The following is a 22,687-nucleotide window of genomic DNA, read 5'->3' as shown; positions in this document are numbered from 1 at the left end:
ACTTAGAGCAGCATATAATAATGGCCAGTCTTCGCGAGCGAAGATCCGGGGAAGGTCTTTCCACCTTCCAGCCTGCGCATTGGATTTTTTAGGTGAGACACAGTGTGCGCGGAACTGAGCCCACCCTTTAATCCTAAGGTTCATCTGCCGGGGCCAAGCGAGCTTGGACGGTGGCAGTGAGGTCCTTAGGACGTAGGTGGGTTGCCTTTAAGGGCTAACGAGCCCCACCTGCCCGGGAGTGGCCCTGACCGGGAATCGAACCCGGGTCTCCGCGGTGATAGCGCGGCGCCTTTACCACTAGACCACCAGGGGCTCCAGAGCAGCATATAGAACAGTGTGTAAGGAATATGAAATAAACTGAATGAGCCAATTAGATTTTTCTTATTCCTTATATGAGTAGTTTTTATTTACAAATAAAAGTCTATTTTCCTTATACTTAAAAGCGTGCAAAGCAACTTCCTATTCCCTTTACAGTGTCAGTGATAATTCCAGATGGAATTGATGTTGGAGGGAAGAAGAGGAGGTACACAGAGGTCTTGTGTATCCTAACAGCAACACCAGGAGTGTTTCAATTGACTAACCCAATATGTGCAGAGGATGTGACAGCATGCATTTTCTGGTACATCTGCTATGTTCTTCTGCTTGCGCATAAGGGAGGAAAGAGGTTCTGGCCCCAGCTCGTAACCCCTGTTGGGTTGTTTCTTGGACAGACCTAGGTTCATATGGCAAGAACTCAGGGACCAAAACCTGTGTGAGCTTTCAGATACACCACAGACACTGTCAGAGCAGAGTACGTTCCACCCTTTTCCACACAAAAAAAATGAAAAATGCCATTTTAACTTGAGCTTTCATAAAGTATAACACCCTAAATTAAAATATTATACCCTTGAAGTGATTATGCTTAATTTATTTTTAACAGTGTTTCAGGCCCTTGTGGTTTTTCTCCTACTGCCTAAGGACAGCTTAATAATGCATCAAGATTCGGATAATTTTTTTCACTTTGGTAAAACTGACCTAGTTTCCTCCATAATCCCCACTCCCAAAGAAGGAAACTGTTAAATAAAATATCTTCAGTGAAAATGTTAAAGCCAACATTCATAATATTTCTTCCACATGGTCTGAATTTAAAACTGTCTCATCTCCTCAGATTGTTAAATGAGACTGAATTTCATTTACAAGTTTGAGCTTCTTAATGTGTTAGCATCCCTTCTGCATCATGTGGCAATATTCATGCAGTGGTACTTCATGAAAGGGGACTGTTGCAACAATTGTGAAAATGATGCAGAAGTTTGGTTTTGAAAATAAACACCAATGAGTTTCCCAGTGCAAACATGTAAGTGCTCAAAGGCTAATGAGAGCTTATCATGTAAAAATATTCAGAATGCCAGCAACCTTGAATGACCACATTCTGTCAGATATAAATAGCTCATTAATACAGACTAGTTGTCACAAAGCAGCTTTTTCAAATTCAGTTGTCCAAATTCAGTAGCTGCAGGCAACAACTTATGTAATACAGACTTGTTGGTGCTTCCAGTAAGAACAATGCCTTCCTCTAAAAGGTACTTCTCAACCATTTCAACCTCCCTGTACTCACAGGTGTCTCTCGACTTCTCCTTTTGACATTGACAAAAGAAGAACTTTTGTCAGCTTGCACTCAGGGCCAGGCTGAAGATTATGTGCTCTATATACCCTGTGAACATGGGTGTGAGATTGCCTAATTCTGCTTCTGTCGGGATTGCTCAAACACCTGTCATAGTCCTGTAACAAAATGGGCCTTTGTGATTCATTTGCTCAAGCAACCTTGTTTAAGAAGAATCTAAGTCTGTTGCAACCATGAAGCTGTGGTGGGTGTACATGGCATCCATGGTGTTCTTCCACAACCAGTGGTTTTCTGGGGTTCTGTCCCTCACAAGGACTGCTATTTAGAAAGTCTTCTCAAATTCTCTTGCTTTTCAGTTATGCAGAATAGTCTCTTCCACAATTTTTTTAATTAACTACCAAAGATAAAAGTAGCTATTAACACAATTTAAAAACAATGTTAATATCTTTCGAGTCACCTTGACTGATAGAAAATCAGCCTGCTTTCAACTACCCTGTGGAACTGGAACTACTATCTTCTGGATATGGTGTATGACAGTGTTTAGTACCGTATCTTAGCTAGAGGCTGATTGAGATACTCCTTTTCACTTGACATCTTAGAAAGGAGAAATATTTTCTTCATCATTTTCAACATACGAAGGCAGTTAGGAAGACAAGGATTCAGCTAGTTGATGGCAGAAGCATTGTATTTATGTGTAAGTAAATAACCATCTCTCTTTTATAGCTTAGCCTGAGTTCTGCAAGGATGACACGTGTATACTGTTCCACTGACATGACTGCAGAAGCACAATGAAACCAATTATGTCTTCCTTGCATTGGTTATTCTCATGGTAACTCTCCCCTCTCTACTGTCTGTCAGACTCGTCTTCCCTTCCTTCAAAGTTTCTTCCAAAATTAGATACACAATTTTTTTCTACACTGAAGCAACAAAAATATGGCAGATGAACTAATATGATGCTAGATCATGCTAATATATATGCTAAACATAATTTATCAGTCTTTTTGCAAGTTTCTTCTTCATTTCACCTTTTTACCTGCTTACCTCTGATTTACCTAAGTCACTTACGTTGTGACTTCTTGCAGGAAGTGTTTTAATGTCTTTTTATTATTATTATACTGCATGCACTGTGGAAACACATTGCTACTACTTACATATGTTATCTCATATGCTAAGAAACCCCTAACATTTTCAAAAAGGTTACTTCCCCACCTAAAAATTTCAGAAAACTTTATCTGGACCTGCTACTTCACAGGTCTGAATTGCAATATACTCTGTCTTGGGTTGTGTTTGTGGAGCGTTTTGAGCTCTAGTTCATTGCTGTAAAATGATTTCTGCCTCATGCCTCTTCCCTTCTGGTGTTCAGACCAAGTTGTCCTTAAGTTGAGCATCATTATTGTAGGTACAGTTGTACTTAGAATTACATATTTCATCAGGGAATGAAGCACTGAATGCCTCTTAGAGAAGTTAATGGAATAAAATTGTTTAATTAAATTCTAACTTTGAGAATTCGTCAGAAAAGATGCTGCATCATTCAGGCTGTAAACAGAATGCCACTTCTAGCCACCTTTATAAAACAGGCTGCTAAGTGCACTGTTATTCCTGGACCTTCTCCTAAGGCTTTGCATGGACTTAAATAGCCCAGCCCTAAATAATGTGCTACTTTGTTATGAGTCTGTAAGGAGTAATTTTTGGTAAGAAACTAGCTCCTAAAGTATCTGTAAGGCAGTCCCCCTTCCTGAGCTTCAGTAATCCTAAACCAGCTGCTTTGCCTCCCAGCTGAATGTGTGGGGATGAGGACCATCATCATTACAGTAATACCTGCTGCCTCTGACTCACTCCAGCTCCTGCTGGGAGAAGTGCATTTCTCTGTGCGTCTGAGAGCTGCCACAGTGCAAGGAGGATTCACTGCCAAGTTCAGATTTTTTAGTTGTAGTTTACCTCCCTTGTTCTTTTCGTAACCTTTGTGTACTGTGGGAGAATAACTTTAGTTTATGGTGTTTGAGGAGACTACCTGCAGAAGCTGAAAAAAGTCTGAGATCTGTATTCATGCTTTCAGGAGTATTTCTTGGTGGGAGTGTTGTATTCTCTGCACCACAGGAAAGTGCAAACAAAGTAGGTCTTGCTCCACAGCACAAATGAGATCTGTGTGAACAAACCCTTGTCTGCAATATGCCTTTACCCGATGAACATTCAGCACACAGATACTGGCAGTCTTGAAATCGCTGGGGGGAAAATGATCTGAAACATTACCATTTACCTTACAGCTGCAGCTTTGCGTCTTGAAACACTGACATTTCACCTGTAATTTAATCTCTATTATTAATGAATCATGGAAACTCTTTTCCCTAGGCACTAGACCATCAGACTGTGCATGGAGTCTGTCAGCAAATAATGTTACTAAACACCCATGTAGTCTTATAGATACTCAAAAAAGACATAACTGTACATACAAAAATAGATGTGCAGCTCTTTTTCAAGTTACTACCATAGTAACCATCTAGATACTGTCATGGGCAACTGACTCTATGTGGCCCTTCTTGAGCAAGGGGGTTGGACAAGATGACCGGCAGAGGTCCCTTCCAACCTCAGACAGTCTGTGATTCTGTGATACATTAATTTTCTTTCTTCAACTCAATCATATTACACAATGATGTCTTTCAAAATGGTTCATCTGTCATGGTCAACAAAGGTCCCTGTTGTAAAAGGGGAGATTTTCAAATACTTATAATTAAATTCTGCACCTTTGTTTTCTCCTTACTGAGTGATATTTTGTCCGAGTAATGAAACCTAGAGGAGGTCTTATACAGGCATCTTGAGGATGACATTGTTATATTCAGGAGAACTGCTAAATCTTAAAAATATAATCAGTTGTACAGATAATAGATAATTATCTCTGTGTGTATATATATGTAATAGATAATGCATAACGTAATAATAACATCAAAAGAAAAGATTTTATAAGACCATTTCAATTACTTGCCATGTACAGTGGATTTAATATGAAGCTAATTCCACAATAGGAGGATTTAAATGCCACCTTATTCAGTTTGAGAACAAAGAGATTTTCAGTTTATGTGTTCTGTATACATAAGAGAGGCAGCAGAATGGATTCATTGTGCACAAATCATGGCTAAGGTGGTGCTGAAAACAGCAGAGATAAAGGAAGTAGTGTGGCTACAGGAAAACAATATTTGTTTATGGACTTTGGTGTACTTTTTGTACCTTGTGAGAATGAGCAGTGATTAGATCTGAACTCTACAAAGAGTTCAAGGGGCTTGGTGGAACAGGTATGATTAATCTGTATTTGGTTGTTAAACTGATTTAGTAATAAGATAGTTTTGTGGGTATATACTTTATGATTCTTAAACTCAAATTACATTAAGCATTATGAACAGTCAAATAGGATAATTAGATTTACAAATACGTAAAGCAAATATTCAAGACTGGTTGCATCTGCTGCTTACAGAGAGTGAGATTTGACGTGCAAGACTTTTTCCAGAGAGCTGTACTGTAGATACATGTTCATGGATAACTCTTTGCAGGACAGCATTTTAAATCTGTTAGCGTGGAGAATTTACAAATTAACCCAAGGATTGTATGACATCATTGATCACATTTTTTCACAAGTGTTTGAGTAGCTGGATTCTTTTCTAACATACTAGTTCAATCACACTGGTGAGTCTGTTCTTTCACCAGTATGCAAGTTAGTTACCAGGATGCTGGGTATTACAAAGTCTACCAGCTAGATACTGGTAGGATGGTAGGATGCAGTCAATAGAAAGTTATATAACATCAAACCTAGCAAGTAATCACATGAAAGTAAACAGCTTTGTGATATTTCACCTTAATCATGAATGGTTTAAAGAATTTTTTAGTCCCTGTTCCTCTATATGAAATACTGTGACCTGTTTTCAAAGAAATTTAATGTAATAACAGTTCCATATTCAAATACATGCTTTTAGACATTATAAAAACCCACAGCATTTATAACTGTGCAAACAAAAACAATAGGTACAATCTGCTCTCATGCTTTAAGATAAAGGGGAACCTGAAGAAAATACAGCATTATCACTGTTTCAGTATAGTATGGGTTTTAAAGAAACAAGTATTTAATGATTCATTACTGCAATTACACAGTATTCTTATATAATGTAGTCGCTGTTCTTATATAATAATACACCCTACAATATAATACAATAAACTTTGAACTTGCTGTGCAGTATATTGATGAGTAAATAGGCTTGAACCCATTTTTATGGGTTCATGGGTTCTTTTATGGGTTCATTTTTATGGCATCATCCAGTACAAAAAACAAACCAAACCAGAGATCCTTTAGAGGCTATGAAAGAGCTTTCTTTTCCCATGTTTTTTAAATCAAGGGCAAAATCCTGGCTTATATTGGGGTCATTATTACCAATGGTAGCAAGATTTCATTTCCAATGGAGAAAGCAGGAAACTTTTCAGCATGCTCCCCTTGTCTCATTTTTTTTCACAAATCTTAATTCTGTTTAGATGTTTGTAGCATATGCGTGTCAGTGTGTTCAGTTTTATAACAAGCAAAATAATTCCTCAGTACAGGGGGATGAGGAGGTTTTACCTATCAGTGGGAGAAGCCATTGTTTGTAGGTCAGTTAAGTGCAGGATTTGACACCTTCTCTACCAAAGTAACATTTACATTACCAAAGAGGAAAGTTATGGCACTCCTGCTAAAGTATCAGCAAATGGGTGAAAGGTAAATATATTTTTGAAAGTACAATTGAATCTGCACTCCTCGAGGTACCTAAGGAGATTGTTGTAAGAGCTAACATACTTTACCAGCAAAAGTTCTCTCTGAGGAATGCAGCCTGAGACATAAAGCACATGAAAAGACAAAATTTCTCATAAAGTAGGTCAAGAAAATGCCCACCACAAATCAATGGCATATAGGAACATTTTTTTGTGCTTGTTGATTTTATAAGAAAGTTAAATGTAAATGTTTGGTTTGTTTGCATTCACCTTTGGCTTTCAAAAAACTTTATGTTATATATAAATATTTTTATTTTTTTAAGTTTGCTATCAAAATAACTAGCTAGTATCAAGGCATTGGTTGTTATTTCTAATCTAAGAGTATGACAAATCTAGGAAACAAAGGCATGTAAGATAGAGCCTTTTTGCTTCTCCTTACTGGAGATGTTTAAAAGGGAGAGTAAAGGACTGGGGGAAGTGGGCCAAGAGTGTATCTCAGAAAAAAGCGACAGAAAGTTATATATGTTGGCAGTGTTGTTTTAATGTAATTTATGGGAATGTACAATTATTTTCTAAAGGATAATCTTACCCACTGATCATGTCTGACCTATCAGACATCCAGCCCTTTTCACTATTCCTAGTTATAGTTGATGGAAGCTAGTACTGTGACCTTTCTCCAAAACTTTATTTTCACTTGCAGTCTTCAGCTGAGTAGCATTCTTCTTCTGAATGCTGAGAAACTTAATATTTTTCTAACATCAGTCTCCCAAGTCTTTAGTTCACTGTAAAGTTCAGAGAACAAAGAAGCCATTGTTGGAGGCTGAGGTACCACTCAGATCAGTTCAGATCATTTGCATTCAAGTCAGTTGCCTGGAGACACCAGTTTTTGATATTACAGAACTTAACTGTTCTGGTTTTGGGAAACTGCTCACTAGAAATGGGAAGGGAATTGCGTTGGAAGATGTACAGTTAAGTTTGCAAAGTGTCACGAGAAACACAGATTGATGTTCTTTATAAACCTAAGCATGCTCAAGTTTAGCAGACACTTGACTGTGTGATTGCATGAATATAGCATTAATGAAAGTCTTACAAGGGAAAGGGACTCTCCTGTCTGGGTTAATGTAAAATCCTTGTTTTGCTTCTATAATTAATTTTGTTTTATTTCCATAAATGTTTTAGGTGTATCAATACATGCATGAAACCATAACTGTTAATGGCTGTCCCGAATTCCGAGCCAGGGCCACTGCAAAGGTAGGATACGTGCAACTGTTGAAATATGTGTTACCAAAGTGATCTAGTAATTGACTGTGCGCGTGTGTGTTTCAGGTATTCGTGTGTACACTGTAAGAAAATTTAGACATCAGTGGCAGCCCAGAGTCTAGAACCAGTGCTACTTCCCAGGTAACAATCATAATGGAAAATTTCAACCTTTATGCTGCTTCTGTAGCTTAAGAAAAGAGAATGATTTTATGGAATATAGTGCTTTCTGAAAAGTTGCTTTGCAAAAGCAAAACTGGTTCATTTTGTAGAATTCTGCCTGCAACAACTAATATTTTAAGGGACTTTTTTCCCATACATCTCATCCAGAGAGGACACAATTATTTGGGAGATAGAAACTAGAGAGTCAAAATTCCCCTTTTAAGTAATGGAAAATGTAGGTACTGAGCAAGTGGTAAGGTTGAGCAGTGAGAGAAATGGCCTAGTCAACGTTTTGTTGACTCTATAGCCAAATGCAAGCCTGTATTTTTCTGACACATTGCCTGTTTTGATAAAATACATTGTCTCTTTGTCCATGTGGACCCAACTTTCTTATCCTTAGACTATGACAGCTACATTACTGCTATTACTGAGATGATAATTTCTAGGGGAATTCACACAACCATGAAAGAACCCATTCTATGTGCCAGTATGAAATATGCTCTGTATTGTCATAAGATGCCCAAAGATAGATGCTTCCAAACAAGGGGATCCAAATGGATTTCTTTTTCCCATTATCATTTTGTATGAAACACTATCTTCTTTGTGACATAGCAGATTCTATGCAAAATAAGTAAACTTGCAAAACTGATAAAACTTTATTTAGAGGTACTTGTTTATGGTCCATTCCTGTGAAGATAAACTCCCTGAAATCCTAATGGAACTGAGATCTTACCATTATGTATTTATGTTCAGAGATTTTAATTTAAAGCTGTATCAGAAGATGAAGGTTGGGAGCATGTTACAAAATTATTTTAGAGTACTTCAGAGATGCAAGCTCTATAATAGTCAGGAAATAACCTAATATACCTTAAATTACAGTGTATTTTCCTTATTAAATAGGACATTCTTTTCCGTAGGATGTTCTTCTGATTTTAACCTTCTAAGTGAAAGTTAATGGTCAATGTAAATTTGGTAAGTTCTGTGGTTCTATATAAAGAAATGTTTATATGAAATCCTGATTTGTTTACACTGCAGATAAACATAGAAATTATTGCTATGTTATTTAGTAAATGGGGAGAAGTCCAATTAGTGTTTCCCATTCTCATTTCTTATTCATATAGAACAGCAGGTTACAGAGCAATATTTCAATATCACAATATTTCCTGGTTATTTCTGGGCTGTCTGCATTTCATTCTCCTAGTGCATTCATGTCTGACATAAAATGTATGCATGATGACAAGTTCTGCATGTGCAAAAACATGTAATTGAGAATGTTCCATTATGTCATGTCATGTCATCCAATAGCTTCTATTAAGCATAAACATTTTAGGACGCTCAAAAATATTGGTGTAATGTAGAATTGTTCAAGCAATTTGATCTACAAGCGCATGTTGAAAAGTATAAAAGATTTTCTTAATGTTTCTTTACTGATTTACTAAGATCTACAAGTAAGAAAATGCTTGTAATGAAAAATGAAGTAAAAATGTAACATTTTTCTGGATGCAAGCTTTACAGTATATTACTTCTTTTTTTCCTAGAATAATATTAGCAATCTAGGATTTTTCTAATTGATTTATACATCTGTTGTCTTAAGATTTACTTTTTCAATAAAAATTTTGATCCAGTTATGTAATAAAACCTCCAATTCCTGTTCAGGAGTTACTTAGTTTGTGAGATTTCAAAAAGATTATGAATTAAACTTTTTAATAGAAGTATATAATTTTAGGATTTAAAATAATTTCCATAATTCTGAAAGCAAAGCAGAAAGTCAACAATTCAGTTCATCCACTTTATTTCAATTAGAGATCACATTATCTTATCCCACAGGAATAGATTTTCTTCCTGTGGAAAGGCAAAGAAGTAATGGAATAGTGATCATAAGCGTTCACCACCACAGAGTAAGGCTTCCCGGTGCCTTCTGGCTCTGCTGCTAACTTTCTGTGTTATCTTTGACAAGTCACCTGAACTCTGTGTTCCTCTGTTTATTCCTTTATTTCAAAAATATTGTCATAGGACTTAATGTTTTTAAAATGCTTTCAGATAATCAGAAAATGTCAGAGTAAGATATTGAAATGTTTTCACAGGAAGGAATTCTTCCTGCAAATGAGCAACAGTGTCTATCATTGTTCTCCCTAAATAGCCAAGTCACTCATTATTTTTCTTCCAGGCAACAGTTGCTGCATTTGCTGCAAGTGAGGGCCATTCACACCCGCGAGTGGTGGAGCTGCCAAAGACTGAGGAAGGCCTGGGCTTTAATGTCATGGGAGGAAAAGAACAAAATTCACCTATTTATATTTCTCGCATCATTCCCGGAGGAGTGGCAGAAAGGCATGGTGGGCTCAAACGTGGGGACCAGCTGCTTTCAGTTAATGGAGTGGTATGTGGAAATTTGATAACGCTTTCATTTTCATCTGGATTTTCACTTTTCACATATTTCTAATACCATGATTTAAAATGCAGCCACACGAAACAAAAAGAATTGGCTTTGTGAGAGACCTTAAGTGTGCATTTTCGGTGCAGTGAGGCAAAGCTCCATTGAGAACTTTGTGTCACTACAATTCCTGGCGCAGGAGAGTGCTTGAAGAGCTTCATTTCAGATCCATACCACCTGCCTAATTTACAAAGAAGCTATGTCCTAAATTGATAATTCTGTAAATCCCTTTTGCAGTAAAAGCCTAATAACAGACTGTTTTTCTTTCATTTCATAGTCTCTGAGGCACACAGCCCTTTCCAAGCACAGTGGCACTTGTGCAGTCTTGTGACCTTCAGAGACTTTGAACACATAAAATCAAAAGACATTTAGTAAGCGCATTTGGGGCTGATTTGCAATGGAAGGTTCATTCTAGATTTCTTTCAGTGGAATTCATCGAGCTACCTGATGATATCTTTGTTAGAGAAATCAGCTCTACAAATGTACGTATACAGGGAGCATGTATTCTCAGTAAACAGGTACATTTTTTACTTATTCATTTTTTGTGTAAGACAAAGTGGAGTATTTTGCAGTAGTTTCATTGTGAATGTCAATGCGGAGGAAAAAATAAAAGGGTTGTTGGAATTGACAGGGCAAGGTTCTGATTCCACGATATGGTCAAAGTCTGCATTTCATTGCTTTTGTTCCTTTTACAAGGGAATGTAAAGTAGCGAAAAGGTAAATGTACTTGTTCATATAACCCTACACTTCCCTTGAAGAAAATGTAATCCTTTTCATGCAAACCACCATCTAAACCTCACAGTTAAGTGCACCAAAGGCATGTAGGAGCAATTTCTGAATCCAGTCATAAATATAAAACTTTACAACTTGAATTTCTTCTTTGTTGCAAGCCCATAAACAATTAAAAAAATGCCTTCTTCTAAATGCTTTTGTGTTTTCGTCTGTTTCTCTCAAAAATACCCTCTTTCTCTTGAAAAAGTATGTGTGCAACACTTCAGACAGACTTTTTACCATTTCTTAAATCAACTATTATGTTCTCAAAAGAGAAATACTACTTCTGGAAACTTTCCTGCACCAATAAACAGTGAGAAAGAAAAGATACCAAAAAAAAGCCACTGAAAAGATTATTTAGTCTCAGAGTAAAATAAATAAACTGAATATTTCATGAAGTAAATTGCCTGAACTTCACTGATTGGAAGTAGATCAAAGAATTTTGTTGTTGTTGTTCAGCATTTCTTCCAACAGGTGAATAAAAAGGCAGACAAAAAGAGTTTTAATTCACTAATTGATGGATGGTTCTTGAAAAATCCTTTTACTGTCAAAGCATCTAGGCAAATAACAGAAAGAAAAGTGGTGAACCTTCAGATGTTAAGATATATTGAATATGACCCTCTTGTCACCTCTATTTTATGATTCTTTGTTCAAAAATTTCATACATGTGCTCTAGAATATATATTAAGGTATGCAGCAAAAAAACCACAATTCAAAGTTCCCAATTGTATGTACACGTGTGAGAAAGTTGATTTAGAGACACAAGAGAAATGTTTTTGTGTTCAGAGTCTGAACAACAGAATTTGAAGTTTGAATTGCAGTTGCATATTTGAAATAATCATAGAATCAAAGAATCATAGAATGGTTTAGGGTGGAATGGACCTTAAAGATTGTCTAGTTCTGACATCCCTGCCATGGGCAGGGACACCTTTCACTAGACCCAATTGCTCAGAGCCCTATTCAGCCTGGCTTTGAGCACTTCCAGGGATAGGACATCTACAACTTCTCTGGGAAAGTTATTCCATTGCCTCACCATCCTCACAGTAATAAGCAACTTTTCATAAACCAATTTTGGGCTGAATTAAACCCATACAATATAATTCCTAAAAAGGCAGAAATTATAGAAGTGATTATTTGTTTGCAGACAGCTTGAGACAGGACAGAAAAGATCTAAATTAGCATTGTTCTCTGGGACTGATTCACTCTATGCTTCTCTTAATTTAGCTGGAGAAAAGCAAATAATATACAGTAGGTACAATAGAGCAGACGGCTCTGCAGTGGAACATGAATATCTGTAACTTGTTTGTGCTGAGGCATTGATGGTTATCCAACTTCGTAATTATCAACATAAAATTAGAACTGTGTGTTCAGAATCCAGATTTGTTATCCTAACATGACTGGGATGACTGTTCCTTGAGCTGTTTCAATGTATGTTAAAAAATAGTGTTTTCTCATTATGCTGGGGATTTTGTTACATACTTTTGTCCCACACCCCTTAAAAGTAAAGGAAATTAAAAGCAGTAAGCCTTGCAGATGGCTCAGCACTTGCTGATACCTCTTCATATCTGGCAAAGATACTGTGTGTGAGTCAGAGGAAGGATGCAAAATAGATTTATAATGGCTAATTTGTCACCCAAGTATAGATACCTAATAGAAATATTCTTCTTAGTTTCTCAGCTTGTGGGCTAACAGATTTTTTTTTTTGACTGCAATAAAGTGGGACTTTTTCTAGATTTATAACGAATCTGTGAACCAGGATACAGTAATTGTTGGTGTTTGCCTGCACCATATCTACAGTTCTCTCAGCTGTTCTCGTCTCTCCAGTATTTTGCATTCCTCCCTCTGATGCAGTCTGCCAATGCAATACTGAGAATAAAGAAGTAAATATATACAATAAAAAATTACATTTTAAGTAAATATGTGCGTTCCAAAACAATTTTATTCAATCCCATGTTTGGTGGGCAGTTCTAAAGTAACATAAGTGTCAAATCCTTGCAATGTCCCCCAACCAGCATAATGTAGTCAGCAAAGTACCTTATACAGGAATGACCAATACCAGTATGAGTCCTTTGCCAGCACAATCTCAGAGGTTTACAGAGGTGGAAGAACTCAAACAGCAGAACAACTTCCTTTGCCCTTTCCTTTCCCACACTCCAAGGGGCTCTGCTATGTCACTTGTGCAGCTGCTGTTACGCAGGTGAAGCATTTTTAATGCCTTCAAAATAGGAGTGCAAGCATCAGTGAAGACATTAAGAGTAAGTATAGCAATCACAGAAATAGTAACTGAAAGCTGTGGCTGTCAAGACCTGAGCGAGGTGCGTTCGGAGAGTAGTATTTGTTTTAGCAGCACTATCTTTGTTATTTTACCCTCTTTGCTTATGGTTCAGGGCATTAGGCTTAATTCTGTATCATTACTATCCAAGTCAATGGGAGTTTTCCATTGACCTGGATGGCAACAAAGTCAAACCCTTCATTTTCAATTAGAAAATACTGTCTGTAAACTGGAAGAACAAGGCCGGAGGCAAACAGGAGAGAAAACAGACAATCATTAATTAAATGCAGTTTACTAGCTTGAACAAAATATTAAAAATATTAAAATACATTGTTATTCCCCTACAGAACAATCACAATTACTTATTGATGTCAGAACCGTCGTGTAGCTTGGGAGCTTACAATGTTTGTTCATAGCCTGTTCTAAGTTCCTACTGTTGCACAGCAAAACCAATCACAACACCACTGAATACACTGTTGTTTCTGCTGAATGTCCATGCTGTGCCATACTGACCATGATTTACAAGCAAAAATGAAATATAGAACAAAGCCAAATTTTGTGCAGTTTCTCTTAAGGCAAGACCTGTATTTACAAAAGCCAGTATCAAAGCCAGTCACAAAGAATGTGCTTAATATAAAAGAGAGCTGGTTACAACATGTGTTAGTTATGATCACCTCTTCTAACTAACATCGAACAGTTATTTTCCAGTTCTGCTCTGTCCTCGTATGGTACATGTCCATGGCATTGCAGCGCTGCTGCCTGGGAGCTGCCGTTCCACAGGATCCTGCAGTAGCATCAATAACCTGTGCCCTGAGCTGCAGAAGGATCGCTGTGGGAAGGGGGGGAACCAAAGCAATAGATGGCAGAGGGCAGAAAGGGGGTGATGTCAGGGCTTGTGTCCTTCCCCGTGGGGAAAATGGGGAGCTCTGCCTGCAGCTGTAGCAGCAGGGCTGGGGGAGGGTGGATGGGGCTTCTCACAGGGGTCCTTTAAATGTGAAGGGAGAGGAGGCAGCAGGCCATGAAGAAATGGAGCAGCTTAGGTACTGCCTCTGGAAGCAAAGCATGTATCAGGGTCAAGGCAGAGGCTTGTCCCAGCCCAGACCTGTAGGTGGTTATTCTGCGGTCTCTGGAGGTAAAAGGAAGAAAAGGATGTTACAATATCAGAGCATGAAAGCTGACTATGACTGGCTGGTATTGGTGTGCAACCAGGGAGCATGACCTGGGCTAGGGGATGTGGGGAAGAAGTTTTCATTTGCATCTGTGGCTTGTTCATTACAGCAATTTCACAAAACACTGTGTTCTTCTATATCTTTTTATTTTAGCTCTCTTTAAAGCACTAGACACATTCACTGTTTCTTATACAACAACAGTTTCCTTTTTTTCCCAAATATTTGTAAGGAAACAATTTCCTTCTCCAAATTAGTTTTTCAGTAGCAGTGCTTGTCCAGCAGATTTATCCCAATTTCTAAGAAATCTGATCATCACAGATCATGAATTTTCTTTAAGATCTTTGGACCTACTGGAGGAATTTAATGAACATACAGTTCAAAAATTGTATTTTGAAGGGTTTTTTTGAAGGTTTTCTCTGTTTCTGGTAATTGTTTCAACGCCTGAAATGACATTCGTTATTTCTCTGAGTTGCATTGATGTTTTCAAAGCATCTTAAAATTTCTGTAGAAACTCAAATCCAGTCAGTTGACTCAGACATAAAATAATTATTTGTATTAATATAGTGAAAGATATTTAACAGGAGAGGGAAGATAACTAGCAAGACAATAAACTGAAATTGTTTATATTATCTATGTAGAAGTGTTTGAGTCTGCTTTTTGAAACTTTTGAATCATTAATTTTAGCTCTTATTGTGCCACAGCAGAAGTGGTTCTTATTCACTGTTCTTGCACAATACTACTGAGTCAAATAGGAGAGATGAAAATAGAAATAGTTTTCTTCTGGCAGTTGCTATAACACTGTTAAGTTATTCTTTTTGCAAATAAAAATATTTGAACTTAAAATATTTTCAATGCTGCTGCTTCTCTTTGGAAGTCTAGAAACCTCTGGGTATAGGTCCATTTCAAATAGCATGGTATACATAAGAGTTTTAAAACACAGCAGGTGGTAAAACTTTAATTTATTTTAAGTGGAAAGAAAATTACTTTTTTTGAGGTGGTCTAAAATCCATGTGAGGATCTCAGATGTGCAGGCTGTTGGGATTTTTTTGTGTGCAGAGATACTTTTGTTTTTTGGAATATCTCCTACAACACATGTGGACAATCATACACCATTAAAATTTTTCCCCCTTTTTATTTAATGTGTGGAACAATCCTTATGCCTGAAAAGCACTCCATTTAGTCCACTTAATAGTAGAAATTGAATACTCTTCACAGCTGAGTCATGTCCCTGTTTTGGAAATTTACTGTTTCAAACAACATTAGCATAGAAATCAGAGCATAAGCCCCTTTGGGAATACTTTTGTTTTCACAGCAGATAATCATTTTACTATAAAACATTTTCCAGAAAGGGAGGAAAAATATATATTCCTTCAGCAAGAGTTTGTAATGTTTCAGTTGTTTTTCAGTTTCATTGCTTACAATTAACCAGATAAAGACTAGTTTATTTCCAACAGAAAACCCATATCATGTAAATGTTAAACATCTGAGCAACACCATTAACCTTCTAAGACACATATTGTCCTGGGGAGCAGCAGGCATCCTCCTCCACCTACAGCTTAGCAACTTGGAAAGAGAAGGCTCCAGAGAGACTTTTGGGCAGCCTTTCAGTACCTAAAGGGGCCTACTGAGGAGCTGGAGAGGGACTTTTACAAGGGCATGTAGTGATAGGACAAGGGGGAATGGCTTCAAATGGAAAGAGGGTAGATTTAGATTAAATATTAGGAAGAAATTCTTTACTGTGAGGGTGGTGAGGCACTGGAATAGGTTGCCCAGAGAACTTGTGGATGCCCCATCCCTGGAAGTGCTCAATGCCAGGTTGGATGAAGCCCTGAGCAACCTGGTCTAGTGGAAGGCATCCCCTATGGCGGGGGGTTGGAACAAAATGATCTTAAAGGTCCCTTCCAACCCAAACCATTTGATGATGATGATGATGACTATTTAATCATCGCATGTCCTTTCCTGTATAATCAAGCAGGGACAGGGCATAAGAAAGGAACTGCTGTTACAAACTTGCAATTTCTTCATTTCTTACCAACATTTAAATAGGATTTTATTTTTGTACCTTGCAAACAATTTGTTTGGGTTTTTCAACATTATTTTTGTTTGCAAAAAGCTGGTTGAATATCTCATCTCAATCTCACACAGATCAGAAATTAGATTTGTAATTGTAACCTAAAACAGATTTAAGTTATTTTAAATATAAAAATTAATACATCCGCAGCAATGCATAAGTTTACTTAACAGCCTTTCTGTATGAAGAAGACACAGTTTTAGGTCAAAGCACCATTTTCATTATTAAATCTCCCTGCTCCCAGAGTGTGGAAGGAGAACACCACGAGAAGGCGGTGGAGCTGCTGAAGGCAGCTAAGGACAGCGTCAAGCTGGTGGTACGCTACACTCCCAAGGTGCTGGAGGAGATGGAGGCTCGCTTCGAAAAACTGAGAACAGCCCGGCGCCGGCAACAGCAGCAATTGCTCATTCAGCAGCAGCAACAGCAGCAAACTACACAGCAAAACCATATGTCGTAGGTGAGAGGATTCATTGGTCTTCCTTAAAGTCCACTGACAGCACCCTGCCTGGGCTAGCTGCTCCCAGGGGTCCAGGGGTCTGTCAGGGCAGCATCTGATGCCAGGGCCCAGACAGGAGCAGGGCAACAGTAGGCCCAGACTGCCTGGGGATGGGGATGGGGATGGGGATGGGGATGGGGATGGGGATGGGGATGGGGATGGGGATGGGGATGGGGATGGGGACAGGCTGGGCCATGACCCCACAGGTGGTCCCAGCTCAGTGGGACCCTGTGGCTGGGCAGGGTAGGGCTGTGGGGAGCTGGAAACTGGCCCTGCTGGGGCATTGCTGGAGCAGGGGATGATGGCCCTGGGGGCTGACATAAGGTCCTGGGCTGTGGACAGGGTGGAAGAAGCTCCAAGGCAGGACAGTCAGGGAGCTGGAGGTAAGTGCTTGGGGACCCAGCAAGCACTTACTGCAGTCAGGATGAGGAGAGCTTATTATTTGGTACATTGCCACATGGTTTGTCCCAGTAAAATTGTATTCTGAAAATAGATTAAAGGCACTAGCAAATCGTGGAGCCAATTTCCAACTAATAACCCTGAGATCAATAGCCACTGTGCAGCTCTGGCTTATCTGCAAGCAAAAAAGTCTGTAGTTCCTGGGAACTTTTTTTGCATTAAAAACTAGAGCATTTATGACAAGTAAAAATATGCCACCAGATTTAGACACAGTTCAATGCATTTTCAACTAACTGGTTACCCCTCTGCAACAGAACATCTAGATTTGCTGGTGTTAGGTGAAGAAAAGTCTTCCTAGTCCCTTCCTTGCTACAGGGAACCCAAACTTCACTCTATGGTTACTCTGCAGGACACCTACAAGTGCTTACTGCTCAGGTACAGTTTTGGTAGGAAGTATTTAGTTTGCTCTTGACTGGCATTCAATATTGTAATAGCTTCCAAGAGGCTTGCAAGTTTCCCAGTGTAATCAAAACATCTGGCATGTAAAGTTAAGAGATTCAGTTTCTCTGAAATCAGTGAGAGTTTTTGCCATTAATACATTTATAGCTTTGCTCTGTTTGCCTAAATGAAATCTAGTAGGAAGCGTGTCCCAATGACTTACATTCCAACCCTCTGCATCTGCCTCTATATCTCATATCTGTTGGTTCCCAAAAGAGGACATTTATAGTAATATGAGTCCACAGGTAACTCAGAAAGTCCCAAATGGTCAAAAACTGAAGCTTATCATGATGGTTTCATCGTTATTAATGTTAACACTGACCTCTGTTGATAGTTAGGGGAAAACACCCACCTTGTAAACCCCCTGTACTGTGATCACCAGAATTCCAGATTTGTGGATGCAAACAAATGCTCTGAGTGGGTTCTGAATCCCACCTTAGGGCCTCCGCTCAGACAGGAGATACAAGCAGTAGTATATATACAGTCAGGATTCTGTGTAAAACAAGGCCATTGCAGGACATGGACATACACGTGAAGTTTTTAATTTTGTTCAGTTACCTAACTCTTTTCATCATCAAGTAACGTATTTTTACTGATTTTATTTTTTTTAAATATTTATAAAGGGAAGGAAGGCAAGGCAGAGACAGGCAGCAGCTTAATTCCTCAATTCTTTGTGCTTGCTCTGATTAATGTGTTTCTTTAATTCTAGGATATTCTCAAGGAAGAAAAAGCCTCAATCAAGAGTTCAGTAATCAAGCAACCAGAGCTGTACTTCAGTATTCCAGCAAAACGAAACAACTACATGAAATAGAATTCATCTGGAGAATATACAATACAAGACTAATGTAGTTAAGTGAGCCATAGAGAGGGTACCTTCATGATAAGGCTTTTCAGCAACACAGCGGTCACAGATACCTGCTACTGTTGTGACTCTGTTCCTAGTGAGAAAGCATGATTGGTAAACCCTATGAAACAGAGAAGTCCAGGGCTTCCAAATAATTGTGTTTGATCTAATCTTGCACTCCTTACTCTGACAAATTTGCCAGTTGGCTTTCTTTTAGTCACTGAAAATTTTATTTAAGGAGGTTAAGATTGGCTGCTTTTGAGGACAGGATCTTTCTCTACAGTTATCTCCAGAAATGTACTACATCTACATCAGTTCAAAATTTTGCCACAGACATCAGACTTATATATCACGCTTCATAACCACTTTGTACTATATATTGTAGAGCTGTTTTAACTTAAATTCCTGTTTATAATTTTCAAATTTCCCTCTGGAAATAGCAATTTACTATATTTATAAAGTATTCCATTTGTAGAAGCAATTGGCTTTTTACTCTTGGTGTTTCCATATATTTTATTATGCATCAACAGAGTGAGAAAGTTTTAGGTCAGCTTTAATTTTATTAGTAGTAAAGTTAGGGAAGCCTAGAACTGTATTTTTAAACGTAGGTATTGCTTGTATCTATTATAGTTACTATTCAGAAATCTATAACTGGATATATTATATATTTATTCCATAAAATATATATTGTCTGAATGTACCTTTTAGAGAAGTAGGGTCTTTGCTTAGCATGTATTGCAAATGTGGTAAGCTAATGTTAGCAAAAGACCAAGCTTTGTTAGGCAGATATTACTGTGATTGCATAATCTCTGCATTTCTGTATTGTTTAATTTATTTTCCTGTCTAATGTTAATATATTTTAGAGAGGAGGAAGTGTAAGTTGTTTCTTTTAAGACTCACACATTATCATTTAAATCAATTTGAAATTAGAGTTCCTTTTTTTTTAAATTAAACCAAATTGGAATGTGCAAAGAAAATCTATAACTAAGTTCTTAAGTTTACATGTCTGCTTTTCCAAAGAAGATAGTCAAAGCTGGAAGGCTACAGATGTCACCTGCTTTTAGAAAATAAGAAAATGGACCCCAAATCCTAAGAAAAATTAAAATAATAATTTTCACATGCCTTCTATGCTTCATTAAAAAAGATGGGGGAGAAAAGGAACTTAGAGAAGAACCCTACAGTCATTTGCATGTTGAAAACTCCAGCTGATGTCAGTGAAAGTTCAGTAATGAGAGGAATGTAGAAATAGTTAAAACCAGTATTCTGGTTGAGAACTTGGAACAAAGTCAGAAACAATATTTTGAAGGATCTATTCTCAAAGGGAGAGAGAGACAAAGGAAAACGGGAAATTGGCAGTATCATAGCATATGTTAGAAACCAAATGCAGGCTAGCCAAAAGTCTTGACAGTGTTTGATTAATGTAAGTAGTCATTAAAAGGAAGTTACTGTATTTTTAAAACCAAACAGCATGGATTCATCTTGAGAAGCCTCATTTTATACCAAGAAGTAATTCTATCTACTAGTCATCAGTGACAATATCAATTAAGACAGTGGAGTTTGAGAAGTATCAGAACTGAAGATGAAATATATTGTATTGTGCTCTGCACGGTGTCTTTTTATACTTAATAAAATTGTACGTACCTATTTTAAAACTGTATTCTCAAACAGACATTGCTATTAATATTGACAATACATAAATTGTTATTATGACTGCATATAACTGTTCTGTATCTCATGAGTATGATTTGAATTACACTGATAGCTGCATTTTCAGAGACCAAGTATTCAGACTTAGTTAGCCCACTGTACTGCATTTTTCCAAACTGCCTCTCCACCTCTTCCCCTCCTCTTCCTCAAAAAATTTGAGTGGAATGTGCTGATTAATAAGTTTCAATAATAGACTGTCATTCATCTAGAGAAGCATACCAAATTAATTTTCATATATTATTATTCAATAAATTATTTATACACACTAAAATTAATATTCTAGTCTTTGCCAACATTTAACAATAAGATAAAAGAAAAATATAAGTAAAATCCAACTGTCAACGAATTTGAAGTGGAAATAAGAAAAAATAACTTTCTATCACTTTTCATGCCCCTTACTGCTCAATAAAACATAGCCATTTAATCATGGAATAATCTCTGTCCCTAAGCCTATCACATGCATTTGTTCGTAGACAGTATTTTAATTTGTGATTTAAATGTCTTCAGTCTGGATGCAGTAAGGCATCCAGACTGAATTAGTACCCAATTCAATGCAGGGAGGACAACACTATTCACATTCAGGCCTGCAGATGTTTGTGGATTGTGTTTTAACTGGCATTTGCTGTTCCACTACACTGAATTAATATTCTTTCAGTGAATTTAGTGACTTATATCACCCATATTTACTGTTGGGGCTCTTTCATGTTTCCCGGCACTGGCAGCAGACTGAGGTAGGAGATCCAAGAAGCCTTTTCTGTCTCTTTATTACAGTAACCAAAGGGGTATTTACGCACTCTTGCGTCAGGTTCCCTTATGCCAGAAATCCAGATGCAAGATCTAATAATAATAGAGAATGCAGGGTTGGTGGCATTTACTTTGAGAAGTTGATGGCTCTGCTGTGCTAGCCCTGGTTTTTTTTTGTTTGTGTCACTTGATCTGACTGGCACTTTATAGGGCATTGAAGGGTTCTGTAGTCCTTGATAAGTGAAAAGCTCAACAGCTTGTATTTTCATCTTTTCCTTCTACAGTGACAAATCATAGATGGAAGGTCAATGAATGCCCATGAGTGAGAGAAATGATGTAAAAATCTACCTGCAGTTCCCTGGTGAATAATACTACAGATCTCATAGTCCTATACGTTGTACCTTGTGTATGTATTTATCACAGCCAAGCTCCCAGGATGACTTAGGAACCTTTGGGATCTCTTGCAGAAGGCTCAAAATTATATGCCTCATTTGCACTAGAAGAAACTGTTTATTCATGTACTAACTTTAGGGATTTTAGAGTTCTAAGTGAAATTAAGATCTCATGAGCAAAGTTCCTAGAATAAGAAAAAGTTCCTAGAATTAAAAAAAAAAAACCAAAAAAAAAACAAAAAAAAAAAAAAACCACCTAAACAAGAAAGGGAGTGGTTTTGCCTGTGTTTGAAATAAAACAGGATTTTAAGCATAAACTAGAATTTATTATGCTCACAGAAGATGTATTTTATTACAGGATGAGCACCTGTTTCAGAAAGTAGGAATTCTGTCTGAATAATTCTGCAAAAGAAAACCAACCAATCTCCTGATGCAGAATTGTGTTCTACAAGTGCTAAGGAGACCCTTCCATGTGTAAGCAGTGGATTATTATCTAGAAGTCATACTGTCCTTGCATTAGTATTAGTGAGACCATTTCCATATCCAGCATTCAATAAAATGAAACGAGTTTCAAACCAAGACAGTATTCTGGGTCAGTTTGAAGAAATGTGCTGTCTGCTGCAATACATGTCTGATGAGAAATACCCATTGTGCTTGCCCACGAGAAGGTCAGGATGAATTGGGGATGTGCTCAAACAGTCTTGCAAGCAGACCCATGCTCACCCTGCTTGTCTGTGAAGTGAATGCAGTGCCTCTACCTTCAGCTGTCTAAAATAAAGCTGCAGAGCTTACACTGATTGTTTCCAAAGTCAACAGAGAGTTAGAGGGATCCATCGAATGAGATTCAATCTGTCTCTGACATATATCTTTAAATAGGATAAGGCATCCTGTAAAAAAGTTTATAAGCAGAGCCACTGACGAAACAGCCTAAACTACTAGCTTGGAGTGAGTAATGTCTTTTGGGGGGTGGAAGAGGGGTTACTGCTACACTCATACACAGCTTCCAAATAAATATCAAGTCCCCAGTGTTTGAATTCCCTAGTGTAAAACCTCTGCATTCATAGCTCAGATGAGTAAGAGGCCTTGCATGTGTTCTGGTTTGTAAGGAGGTTCCAGTTTTTACAGATGTCTGTTCTGAAACATTCTAAG

At 37.7% G+C, this 22,687-nt stretch overlaps 1 protein-coding gene across 1 annotated transcript in view; it reads left to right on the top strand.

Moving 5' to 3' along the window:
* The window catches only part of LIN7A (lin-7 homolog A, crumbs cell polarity complex component), a 48,108-nt gene extending 27,693 nt beyond the window's left edge, over positions 1-20,415 (top strand). The window contains exons 3-6 of the mRNA XM_050324746.1: positions 7,505-7,576; positions 9,912-10,121; positions 16,703-16,911; positions 18,561-20,415. Coding sequence (XP_050180703.1) covers positions 7,505-7,576; positions 9,912-10,121; positions 16,703-16,911; positions 18,561-18,603 — 534 coding nt within the window. The 3' untranslated portion in view covers positions 18,604-20,415. The remainder of the gene's footprint in view (positions 1-7,504; positions 7,577-9,911; positions 10,122-16,702; positions 16,912-18,560) is intronic.
* The last annotated feature ends 2,272 nt before the right edge of the window (positions 20,416-22,687 follow it).

Source organism: Myiozetetes cayanensis, unplaced genomic scaffold, assembly GCF_022539395.1.
Source record: "Myiozetetes cayanensis isolate MyiCay16 unplaced genomic scaffold, myiCay2020 scf3, whole genome shotgun sequence".
Taxonomy (NCBI): Eukaryota; Metazoa; Chordata; class Aves; order Passeriformes; family Tyrannidae; genus Myiozetetes; species Myiozetetes cayanensis.
The sequence above is the reverse complement of the archived record's forward strand: the minus strand, read 5'-3'. Positions and strand labels throughout refer to the sequence as shown.